Consider the following 12,914-nt stretch of genomic DNA (forward strand, 5'->3'; position numbering starts at 1 on the left):
TACTGAGTGTTCCTCAAATCATCTCAAGTGGCTATCAAGTACGTTTTCAAGACAAGAGATGCATCATCCAAGATGAAAATGGCAAGGAGATCATGGATATTCAAATGACGAACAAAAGCTTCAAGATCAAGTTGAGTTCAGTAGAAGAAGAAGCCATGACGGCAAATGCACAAATGGAGGAAACATGGCACAAGAGACTTGGCCATGTAAGTAGCAAGCGTTTACAACAAATGCAAGACAAGGATTTGGTAAAGGGGTTATCAAGTTTTAAAGTCAAGAAGGAAGTGTGTGAGACGTGTAATCTTGGGAAGCAGTCACGCAAAAGCTTTCCAAAAGAATCTCAAAGCAAGAGAAGAGAGAAACTTGTGATTGTACATACAGATGTATGTGGTCCGATGCAGCACCACTCACTTGATGGAAGCCGTTATTTTCTATTGTTTCTGGATGACTATACTTATATGTGTTGGGTATACTTCCTAAAACAAAAACCAGAGACCTTCTCATTATTCAAGAAGTTCAAAGCGATGGTAGAGAAGCAATCAGATTGTACCATCAAGACGTTGAGATCCGATGGAGGTGGTGAATTCACTTCACAAGTATTCAACCAATTTTGTGAAGAAGAAGGAATCAATAGGCAAGTGACTTTGCCTTACTCACCACAACAAAACGGTGCAGCAGAACGGAAGAACAGATCCTTGATGGAGATGGCAAGAGAAATGCTTGTGGAGAAAGGATTACCGCTTAAGTTATGGGTAGAAGCGGTATATACTTTGGCTTATCTACAAAACCGTCTACCATCAAAAGCAATCGAAGACGACATGACGCCAATGGAGAAGTGGTGTGGACACAAGCCAAATGTGTCACACTTGAAGATGTTTGGAAGCATATGTTATGTGCATATTCCAGATCAAAAAAGCAGAAAACTAGACGCTAAGGCAAAACGTGGGATTCTTGTTGGCTATAGCAATCAATCTAAAGGCTATAGAATCCTCATCTTGGAGAATGAAAAAATTGAAGTGTCGAGAGATGTGGAGTTTGAAGAGAATAAGAAGTGGAGTTGGGATAGACAAGAGGAAGTTAATAAGATCGTTGTCTTACCCATCAATGACACACAAGAGTCAAGAGATCAACAAGGAGAAACCTCCAGTCCTGTTCTGTCTCAAATCAATGATCCTGCGAATAATGAAGAAAGAGAAACCTCCAGCCCAGTTTTGTCTCTAACCGATGATCATGTGAGCGATGAAGAAGGAGACATCTCAGAATCTCCAAAGAGATACAGATCTGTGAAGGAACTCATGAAAAATACACGAAAGGTGGTTCTCAAAGAAGCAGCTCACGTCATAGAATTTTGTCTTCTTGCTCATGAAGAACCACAAACTTATGATGAAACTTGTGATGATGAAGAGTGGAGAAGGGCCATGAGCGAGGAGATAGAAATGATCGAGAAAAACAGAACATGGAAACTAGTAAACAAGCCAGAGAAGAAGAATGTGATAAGCGTGAAGTGAATTTATAAAATCAATACGGATGCAAGTGGAAATCACATCAAGCACAAGGCAAGGCTAATTGCAAGAGGTTTTTCTCAAGAATATGGAATCGATTATCTTGAGACTTTTGCCCATGTCTCAAGATATGATACAATAAGAGCCTTACTTGCGTATGCAGCTCAAATGGAGTGGAGATTGTATCAAATGTATGTGAAGTCTGCATTTCTAAATGGAGAGCTTGAAGAAGAAGTTTATGTCACACAACCACCTGGATTTGTGATAGAAGGCAAAGAAGAAAAGGTGTTAAAGCTCTACAAAGCTTTATATGGTCTTGAAAAAGCCCCAAGAGCATGGTATGGGAGAATATATTCTTACTTCATTCAAAATGGTTTTGAAAGAAGTATGAATGATGCGGCTTTGTACACTAAGAAGAAAGAAGAAGACGTGTTGATCGTTAGCTTATACGTCGATGATCTCATCATCACCGGAAACAATGTTCAACTCATCAACACATTCAAGGAGAACATGAAGAGCGAATTTGAGATGACTGATCTTGGTTTGCTGAACTACTTCCTTGGGATGGATGTGATCCAAGATGATCGTGGCATATTTCTTTCACAAGAAAAATATGCAAACAAACTTATTGATAAGTTTGGGATGAAGGAGAGCAAGAGTGTAAGCACTCCACTTACACCACAAGGAAAAAGAAAAGGAGGAGAAGATGAAGACAAAGAATTTGGAGATCCATCGAAGTATCGAAGCATTGTTGGAGGACTTTTGTACTTGTGTGCATCAAGACCTGATGTGATGTATGCAAGCTCCTATCTATCAAGATACATGTCATCACCACGCATGAAGTACTATCAAGAAGCCAAAAGGGTGTTAAGATACGTCAAGGGAACCTCAAGCTTTGGCGTGTTCTTTACAAGAAAAGAGACACGAAGGTTAATAGCTTACTCGGACAGTGATTGGGGTGGTTGTCCTGAAGACAAGAAAAGCACTACAGACTATGTTTTTAGTCTCGGATCACCTATGTTTTGTTGGCAGTCATGTAAGCAGCAAACAGTGGCTCAATCAACGGCGGAAGCAGAGTACATCGCAGTATGTGCAGCAACAAATCAAGTCATATGGTTATAAAGACTATTGGAAGACTTCGGTTTAAAGATTGAAGAAGGGACTCCCATCTTCTGTGACAACAATTCTGCAATAGCAATTGGAAGGAATCCGGTGCAACATCGAAGAACAAAACACATAGAGATCAAGTACCATTTCGTGAGAGAAGCTGAGCACAAATGACTAATTCAACTTGAGTTTTGCAAAGGAGATGATCAACTCGCGGATATACTTACCAAAACTTTAAGTGTTACAAGGTTTGAAGAGCTTAGAAGAAAGCTTGGAGTGAAGCCGAAATATGATTAAGGGGGAGTGTTGAAGCATAATCAAATCTTGCATAACAACACATTTACATAACATAACACATTTACATAACACAACACATTTACATAACACAACACATTTATATAAGTTAGTTATTTGATTAAGCGACACAAGTTGTTATGTTTTACAGTTGTGTCTTTTGATCAAAGAGTTGTGTATGGTCTGTTATCACACAACACAATGGTTCGATTCATATAAGTATAGATCGAGTCTTTGTAACAAAACACAATAGAGTCTGTAATACATTCAAATTTCAGATCAATAAAAGTATTACTTTCTTACTCTGTTTTTTCTTATCTAAACACAAACACAAAATATCAACAGTAATAAGTTTACTGACTATAGATATGATTGGGCTTCATGGGAACAAGCAAATGTCTCTTACATGCCTGAAATGGTTGCATATGTGGAGGCTCCCGACTTGGAAAAAGATTTGGCAATTCTTAGAGCCAACAATATCGAATTGGGAGCTCAAGCTCTCTTTGTGTTCAAAATCCAGCATATGGTCTTGAAGGAAGGTGTTTTAGGAGGCTATGTGGCTAGAGACATTGCCCAGTTGATGACAACGTATCTTGCTGGCATTGTTTTTGGGTGTCAAGGTGATCCCTATCACTATCAGATAAACCAAGGGGAAAAGCACATAATCGAAGATATAAGAAGGAACGTAAAAAATCGGTTGGATTATTTGAAATTGTAAATTGTTCTATATAATATACTAGGTTATATCATGTGCATGTGCGGATTGTTATATATATAAAAAATTATGTTTATTATATATATAAAAAATTATGTTTATTAATATTTAATAATCATAAAAAGCAATAAAAATCTAAATCTAAATATCTTTAGGAAATTTACATTTTTTTAAAAATCATACAAATTTATAATATATAACTAATTTAAATATAATCACACATACATATCTCTTGATTTTCTTTGTTTTTTTTTGTTATTTAACTTTGATAATAATTTTCATTAGTTTCTCTAAGGATTTGAGATAAATAAATAATGATAAAATGAAAGTTACTATGATATTCAAATATTAATTAAAGTTGTTCATATAAGCTAACACATAACTTAAAGTATTTAATGAGAAAAACAAAATTATTCTCTATAACATCATATGAAGTGCAAGCAAAACATTAAATTACAATTCCCAAAGATTAATTTTACTTCTAAGTGTCTTTTATATATTGCCCTTATTATAATTTATATTACTAGATTTAGTTATAATTGTTTCATCTTTGTAGTAAAAGCTATATAGAAAATATAATATTATATTGTTTTTTATATATAGAAATCCCTTTGAAGTACAGATTTGAATTAAATAAATAAATATAGCTTAATGATCTTTATGTAATTATATGTTTAATCAGAAACTAAATATAATGATGAGTATTCTTAAAAAATGTATTACAATTTTGTTAGAGGTAAGAGATAGTTAAGAAAAATTGATTTGATATTTCATAATTATATTACAAATTTTTCTTTCCTTAGAAGTTAGAACATTACATATTTTTAAGAATCAAATAAATATATATATGAATATGTAAGAAATAATCTAACATCTAAAGTAAAGAAAGAAGTACATAAAAGCAAGAAGAAATAAAATTGAGAACAATGTAAAATATTTTATTAAACTCTTAAAATATTATCTTCATTGAGTTTTCAACCAATGCAAGAACATTAAAAAAAAAAAAAAAACAAAAACAAAAAAAATATCTAGGATTTGAGATATGATGGAGGAGGATGTGAGAATGATTATTTATAGAATAAGAGTGATGAAAATTACATTTCTCAAAAATTAAATTAGAGGAGTTATAATTATAAACTGCTAGGGTATTTAACTGAAAGTGAATAGAGAAAACAAATAGTATATAGTAAATTAAAAATATATAGTACTAAATATATGTGTAATTATGTTTATGTGAAAAGAAAAATATCAAATAAAATATAAAGCTATAGTATTGTCTTTAAAATTACGATAAAAACATAAAAACGTAATTTTAAGAAAAAAATTATGATTTTAATTAAAAGTTTGTACATTAGTTATTGTAAAATATCATAAACTCTTAATTTAAATGTCTAAATAACAAATATATATATATATATATATATTTGATTTATATTTGGCTCCAAAAATAATCGGTATATACAAAATTATGCGGGAATTAATCGGATTAGACGGTATAATCGGATAATCGATGCTAGGCAGGGATTAGTCATTAATCGAGGCGGAGAGGGTGGGCCTAGCAATTTTACGGGGCGTAATCGGTGCTAGGCGGGGATTTTTGATGTTTGAGAATATAGCTGTGCTTCATATGTTAAAAGTTTAAGATTTACAGCACCTTGATGAGACAAAGCTAGCTAATACTTATAAGCATAAAGTTACAGAAGTAAGACCTTCCATGATTTTTGATGAAGTTGTAGCTATTACTAAGATTGAATGTGTATAAACTTAACTAATGCATCTTACTCTCAGAGATGCTATGATGTTGGATATTTTGGGATCCTTGTATCTAGATGTTGAAACTGAATGTAAGTCTTGCCATTGATTGTTATCAAGGATCAGCGACCAATGGTGGTTTTATAAGTGAAGGGTTTCTAAGATGGATAAATGGAGGAGGGACATGTCACAGCTCGGCTGTAATTGATTCCTCGGCTTTGGTTGAGGTTGGTGCTATAGTTCATGAAAAAGCGGTCTTAGGTGCAGAGGTTTATGTAGGATCTCATCTGGTGTGGTTGGACCATCAGTTATAATCGGCCCTTCCACAAGAATCGGGTAACATTTCTTGTATATGTTTCGAATAGACTGTTGTTGTGTTCAGCACCTTTGAAAGATTCTGTTAGCTGAGTTTCTTTTGTTCTATCCAGATATAATGTTTCAATTAGCAACTGTAGTACTGGTGATTCATGTGTGATCCACAATGGAGTCTGCATAGGTCAAGATGGTATGAACCAAACTCACATAGGTTATCCGAGATCATAGGACTGAAGAGGTTTTGGTTTGAGATTAGGTCTTTTAATTGCTCGTTTATCTTTCTTTCAGATCTTTGCTGGAGTTCCTACTTGCTGTGATGGCAAGACAGGTGGATGGTGGATGAATCCAAGTAGCTATTTCAGGTTTGAAGACTATCTGTTTTTCGATCTCTTGGTTATTTCAGAACAGAATCAACTTCTATCTCCACATAACAATAAAACCATAAGAAGTGATCAATGTATTAAAAGTTATGCTAATGTCACAAATGGATTAGAACTTCAGATTTTACCTTTTAGTTCTCTGTTGTTGTTTGCAGTAAACGGTAAAAAAGGGTCTAAAGCTCTCTTCTTTGGGGTGATACCCATTGTGACAATTGTCTTAGTTCTTATCTTTCTCTCAATCTTCTTCATGAGGAGAAAGAGGAACAAGAAGAAACCCCTGAAGGAAAAAGCTGAAAGTAAGTCTTGAAGCTGATTTAGTGACAATAAATGATTCAATGATGCTAAAACCATGTTTTCGTCTCCTTTCTTATAACAAGCTTGCAAAATTCGAGCTGCAGATGAACTTGAGAGTGCAGACTCATTACATTATGACTTCGAGACCATAAGAGTAGCAACAGATGAGTCTCTTTAGCGAATAAGATCGGTGAAGATGGTTTTGGGGTTGTCTACAAGGTAATCTTATCTTAATATACTCTGCATTGCTCTAAATTCTTATCTCCAAATTTACTTTACTGATTCTGTACTCAAAATCCATCAGGGTCATCTTGGAGATGGGCAAGAGATAGCCGTGAAAAGGTTATCGATACATTGAGGACAAGGCAATGCAGAGTTTAAAACAGAAGTACTCTTAATGACTAAGCTGCAACACAAGAACCTTGTTAAACTCTTTGGTTTCTCCATCAAAAAATCTGAAAGACTACTTGTCTATGAGTTTAAGTCTTGATCGGTTCTTGTTCTGTAAATATAGTCTCTCATTCGATCTTTTCTCCTTCTGTAAATTAGCGTTTCTCTGTTTCAGCTTTCTTTCCCCTATGCTAATGAATGTAGATCCTATCAAGCAGAAGCAACTAGACTGGGAGAAACGTTACAGTATCATCATAGGAATCTCCCGGGGATTGCTTTACCTACACGAGTTTCCGATAATCCACCGTGATCTCAAATCCTCCAATGTGCTTTTAGATTATATCTTCGTGTTCCTCAATCTCTCTCATCTTTCTTGTCTCTGTAGTGGATATATGGCTCCAGAGTATGCAATGCATGGAAGATTCTCAGTGAAAACAGATGTGTACACCTTTGGAGTTCTTGTTCTTGAGATCATTACAGGTAAAAGGAAAAGTGGATTAGGGCTTGGTGAAGGCACAGATCTCCCAAATTTTGTAAGTAACAACAACAGAGAAAGACAAAACTCATAGATTAACAAATTCCAAAGAGTAATGCTTTTACCTCTTTTTCTTCTTTTTTGTTGCAGGCTTGGCAAAATTGGATTCAAGGAACATAAATGGATCTAATAGACTCTGCTCTTCTGAAATCTTACTCTAAACACACAATTAATGCAATGCCTAGAGATTGCTGTGTCATGCGTTCAAGAGAATCCTAGGAAAAGACCAACAATGGATTCAGTTGTTTCAATGCTTAGCTCTGCTTCTGAGTCTCTCCAGCTCCCAAAAGCCATCACAGCCTGGTTTCTTCAGAAGATCGCCGTCGTTTTCGATTTCTGTAAACGATGTTTCTCTCACAGATATGTCTGCTCGTTAAGTGTGTTAGCAGTCACATAATGTTTCTGATCCAATTCAGTATCAAATCCCTAAATTGACATTTGTTTATATATAAATATCCTGCTAAAGTTTTCAACTTTTTTCGGTTGGGGAAAAATAAAGTTTCAATCTTTTAAATACACGGACCTTGTTCCTTGGATTCTTCTTCTTCTTCTTCTTCTTCTTCTTCTTCGTTGCTGTGACTATGGCAGCTACTCTTCGGAGATTATACTCTAAATCTATACGTATTTCTCTTCAAGGGATCTTTTTGAACAAACCCTTTACCCGGAAACAGCTTCTTCTTCCTTCGAGTTCTCAAAGTTTATCTTTTTCCTCAGATCATCGGTTTGTCTCTGCGTCTACTGAGGTTTCTTCAAATGCAGGTGAGTTTACTTTCGGATTTCTAGCTTATATTCGAGTTATAGTGCCACTCAGTTCGATAAATTTATTGGGGACACCAGTTGTTTGTGGAAATGCGTCTGAGAACATGCGTTTTTATTTGTATTAGTTGGAAGTCTTCTCTGCTCGCTCTATGGACTATAGAAATAACTCAGAAGAAGCCGTGTACTGCACTTGATGTATGAGAATATAGTGCTGCTTCATATGTTAAAAAGTTTTAAGATTTACAGAACCATGATGAGACAAAGCTAGCTAAAACTTATATGCATAAAGATACAGAAGTAAGACCTTCCATGATCTTTGATGAAGTTTGTAGCTTTTACGAAGATTTGATTGTGTACAAAATGATGCATCTTACTCTCAGAGATGCTATAATGTTGGATATTTTGGGATCCTTGTATCTAAATGTTGAAACTGAATGTAAGTTTTGCGATCCATTGTTATCAAGGATCAGCGACCAATGGTGGTATCATAAGTGAAGGGTTCCTAAGATGGAGAAATGGAGGAGGGACATGTCACAGCTCGGCTGTAATTGATTCCTCGGCTTTGGTTGAGGTTGGTGCTGTAGTTCATGAAAAAGCGGTCTTAGGTGCAGAGGTTCATGTAGGATCTGGTACTGTGGTTGGACCATCCGTTGAAATCGGCCCTTCCACAAGAATCGGGTAACATTTCTTGTATATGTTTCGATAGACCGTTGTTGTATTCAGCATCTTTGAAAGATTCTGTTTGCTGAGTTTCTTTTGTTCTATCCAGATATAATGTTTCAATTAGCAACTGTAGTATTGGTGATTCATGTGTGATCCACAATGGAGTCTGCATAGGTCAAGATGGTATGAACCATACACACATAGTGTATCCGAGATTATAGGATTGAAGAAGTTTTGGTTTGAGAGTAGCTCTTTTAATTGCTCGTTTACTTTTCTTTCAGGATTTGGTTTTTATGTTGATGAACATGGAAACATGGTGAAAAAGCCTCAAGTAATAATCCCTAATTGTATTTCTCTAATCTGAATCAATAAACAATTAGGGGTTTATTCCTCATCTTTTCTTTCTTTCTTTGTTGTCTTTAGACTTTAAACGTGAAGATAGGGAATCGTGTTGATATAGGAGCAAATACTTGCATTGATCGAGGCAGGTAAGAGTCTAAGAGATCTGCATCTATTGACTAACTTCCATCAGTGCACTATGCGCGGTTTCATTAGCTCTGTATAACAACAAATTATGCAGCTGGAGAGATACAGTAATTGAAGATGACACTAAGATAGACAACTTAGTGCAGGTTTGGTCTCTTTTTTGTTTTTTGGCCTTTATAAATTGATTAAACAGTATCCATCATATGCTTAGTTTCTTTCTTGTTTTTTTTGGGGCAGATTGGTCATAATGTGATCATAGGAAAATGTTGCTTGCTTTGTGGTCAAGTAGGCATCGCTGGTTCAGTAACGTACAAATCTGAACCCTTTTTGTTTCCATTGAAAGAAACAATTATTTGAAGTTTTTCAAGACTCAAAAAGTCAAAAAACAAATCTGCAGAATTGGTGACTATGTGGCTTTAGGGGGACGAGCTGCTGTTCGAGACCATGTCTCCATTGTATCCAAGGTATAATAGGCTTCAACCGGTTTCAAAAAAAGCGGTTTTCGTGATGCGTTTTGGTTCACAAAAACTTCTTTTTTTGTGTGTGTGTTTAGGTTCGACTCGCTGCTAATAGTTGTGCTACCAAAAACATCAGTGAGCCTGGGGATTTTGGAGGCTTTCCTGCTGTAAGTTAAATCTGCTTTATCTTTTTCAAGATCTTCAATTTTGTTTCGACATTTCATCAAGAATCAGTAACAATAACCGGAATTTACCGATATTCGACTAAAACAGAGTTGAAAAAATGGTTTCCAAGAAATTAATATCAGAAATTTTGTTTTGACTTCAGGTTCCAATTCACGAATGGAGAAAGCAGATTGTTCGAGCTCAGATTTCGAACAAGAGAAGAACCTAAATTTATGTACTACTCAAATGTATTTGCATAATGTCATTTGTTAAAGTAGACTCGTGTTAAAGTAAGAACACAATCAAACCAGTAACTTAGATGTTCTGCTCAACTAATAAACAATTTTTTTTACCTTTGACCGGACTAAATCACTAAACAACGATTTAGAACTCAAACTAAAAAGCAATAATATCTATATTATAAAATGTACATAAAGTATTTGAGTTTCCTTTCTCGTGCCACATTAAGAGAACTTTGTAACGAAAATCCAAAAAAAAAAAAAAAATACCCGAGATTTGAGGACACAATCCAACGGTCTCTATTCTGAAATGATTTTGCCATATTAACAAAAACAAAGAAGGAAAAGAAAAAGGACAGTGAAAAGAGAAGACAGAGATTAAGTTTTGTTTAAAATGTCTTGCATGATGATGGACTTGTTTTGTATTTTACGTCAAGACCAAGTAACTGGTTTAAAACTTCAAAGTTTAATAGTACAACAAAGTGTGAATTATTATAAGGCTACACAATATAATTTGTCTCTCTCTATATGTATATTATATGAAGTTGGATATTTATTTTATTTGGTGGTATTATTAGCATGGGACTATGCGTGGGTTGCATTATTCAGAAATTTCAAATGTATTTTTGTGAGACAGCTTCTCTGGCTACAATTCATTGGTATGAGTCACCTCTCTTAAGCAATCAAAATGGTTTTTTCTTATATGTTCTCTAATCTCTTTCATGTATTGCTTGTCCACCATGTTGATGTTTTCCTTTTATTGCATGATTTTATGGTAGCCACTAGTATTATATGCTTTCTGATAATTTCTCCAAATGTTAATAGTCTAGTACACTAAACAGATGTTTAGTTTTTATTCAGGTACTATAAGAATACGATATTATAACTGAATGAAGAATCTTATGAAAGTAAAGAAACCAACCCCTTCGGTATATATCACGTCTTAATCGTTATAAGAAAATCGAGACATATATATATTTGTATTTTCGGTCAAATTTGGATTTACCGTGTAAGGTTACTGTCAGGTCTATCGATCTTAACTTTGATTAAAGCTTGGTACGTACAACAAGCTTGACTGGATCAGTATGCATCCTATATTTTCTTTTGACATAATAAGACAAAATCAATAAATCATAACAATCAATGTTATAAACTTATAATATAAATAGAGGAGGCTCTTTGCAAGTAAAATATGAACATCACATACTAAATTGTTATAGGTTTAGTGATTTATACTAACTTGTTATTGGTTTAGTGATTTTTCATAGAGCTTGAATATTATACATTTTATGCGACTTAATCCTTTATCTAAATATCGTTTATTGAAACATATAGTGTACTAGGTTTTGATGTTTAGCTCCCTTTAGACCTTGTAAATTGTAATTAAGATAATTTGATTGTTTAATGATAATTACTTAATTATTGTGTAGTATAATTAGATATTTAGATTAATTTATTGCTGATAGCCTGATATAATGCAAAATACATTAAAGCTTAGGGGGAGGTATTGGTTTAAGATTTTGAAAGAATTTTAATGACTTTAAAAGTTAGGTAAAATATGTTGTTATTCAATCAAGACTTTTAAAAACTCTTAAAAAATTTGGTGTTATTGGTTGTGGATTTGTAAAAAGTTATCTAAAATCTTGATAAATCTAGTGTTATTGGATTAAGAGTTTTATAAAGTCATTAAAAGTTTTATGTTATTCAAGTAAAACAAAAGAATCTTGGATTGTTAATGAATTCAAATTTTATGTTATTGGTTTAGGATTTTATATCATTTCCTTCATAACAAAAGTCATGAAAACTCTTTCATCAAATAGAAAGATTTTACAAGATTAGAAAAAACAAATCATCAAGATTTTAAAAAATTTCCTAAACAATCTTTTAGAATCCTTCATTTTTAACTTTCAATTTTTTATGATTCTAACAATCAGCAAGAACATAAAGTCATTAAAATTCTTTCTAAATCCTAAACCAATACCTCCCCATTAGACTCAAACTCCTCAGTACGTAAGAGACTAAGACTAAGAGACTAAGACGGATACTAATGAATCTGATCGAACTACCAAATCTCAAGCCACGCAGAATCTGTTCTTGACAACCTTGCAAACAAAGTATAATTTATACGATAAGATAACGTTTACCAGCACAATTTTTTTTTAGTTTTCACAATTGACAATTCTTTCTGAAAATATCTAACGTACAAACACCTTCTAAATGATATATATATTAATTATTTTAGATTATTCTTCCTCAATTCTCATCAACACTCGATAACATATTTTATTATTTGTGTTTTTTAAAAATATTTTTGGCATATATAGCTCGAGACCTCTCGCTGTCGCCTATGTCTCTCATTTTTGTTTTTCGGCCCATAAGATCCTAAAATGAACGAAGAAAATATCTTCAAGATTGGTAAAACGATTCTCAGATTTTGAAGGAAAAAAAAATATATATTAAACAAACAATACACGATTAACAGACTTCGGCGTGAAGTAAGACTGTGAATGAAGATTGAAAGAATATATATTTAAATTATATATGCTTATAATTTCCTATTCTGGAAATAAAATTATTCCTTTTTTGGGAAACGAACGTATTAGGCTGCAAACAGATGATATATGTATTAGACAACATGTTAAAATGATATTTTTTGCAATTATTGATGATGTGCTGGTTCCTAGCTATATACTAGTTTAAAGGGCAATTAGGTATGTAGTCTATGTTGATAATTCCAAAATAAATAAATAAAATCATTTTCCATTTAATAATTAGCACTTTCAAAAATTTCCGATAATTTCGTTCTTAAATAAGTTAAATTGATGGAAATTTAAGTGGGGGGGGGGGGGGGGGGGGGAAA

The 12,914-nt window shown here is 33.7% G+C and overlaps 1 protein-coding gene and 1 pseudogene across 2 annotated transcripts; both read left to right on the forward strand.

Annotated features, from left to right (window-relative positions):
* LOC104727874 lies at window positions 6,812–7,679 on the forward strand (annotated as a pseudogene).
* On the forward strand, window positions 7,377–10,169 carry LOC104722938 (probable UDP-3-O-acylglucosamine N-acyltransferase 2, mitochondrial). Of its 2 annotated transcripts, none has more exons than XM_010441199.2 (10): window positions 7,377–8,043; window positions 8,508–8,721; window positions 8,813–8,889; window positions 8,988–9,037; window positions 9,130–9,194; window positions 9,287–9,338; window positions 9,430–9,500; window positions 9,590–9,656; window positions 9,746–9,817; window positions 9,979–10,169. In XM_010441199.2, the coding sequence occupies exons 1-10, from the start codon at window positions 7,866–7,868 to the stop codon at window positions 10,042–10,044; spliced, it is 912 nt and encodes a 303-aa protein (XP_010439501.1). In that variant the 5' UTR covers window positions 7,377–7,865; the 3' UTR covers window positions 10,045–10,169. The 2 variants fall into 2 exon arrangements, with proteins under 2 accessions (XP_010439501.1, XP_019087244.1); XM_019231699.1 differs by having other exon boundaries at window positions 7,953–8,043; window positions 8,169–8,721.

Source organism: Camelina sativa, chromosome 11 (genome assembly GCF_000633955.1).
Source record: "Camelina sativa cultivar DH55 chromosome 11, Cs, whole genome shotgun sequence".
Taxonomy (NCBI): domain Eukaryota; kingdom Viridiplantae; phylum Streptophyta; class Magnoliopsida; order Brassicales; family Brassicaceae; genus Camelina; species Camelina sativa.

Coding starts and splice junctions, on each gene's coding strand:
- LOC104722938 (XM_010441199.2), top strand. CDS start 7,866: ATGGCAGCTACTCTTCGGAGATTATACTCTAAATCTATACGTATTTCT. Junction 8,722..8,812: donor GGCCCTTCCACAAGAATCGG/GTAACATTTCTT, acceptor TGTTCTATCCAG/ATATAATGTTTCAATTAGCA. Junction 9,657..9,745: donor ATGTCTCCATTGTATCCAAG/GTATAATAGGCT, acceptor GTGTGTGTTTAG/GTTCGACTCGCTGCTAATAG.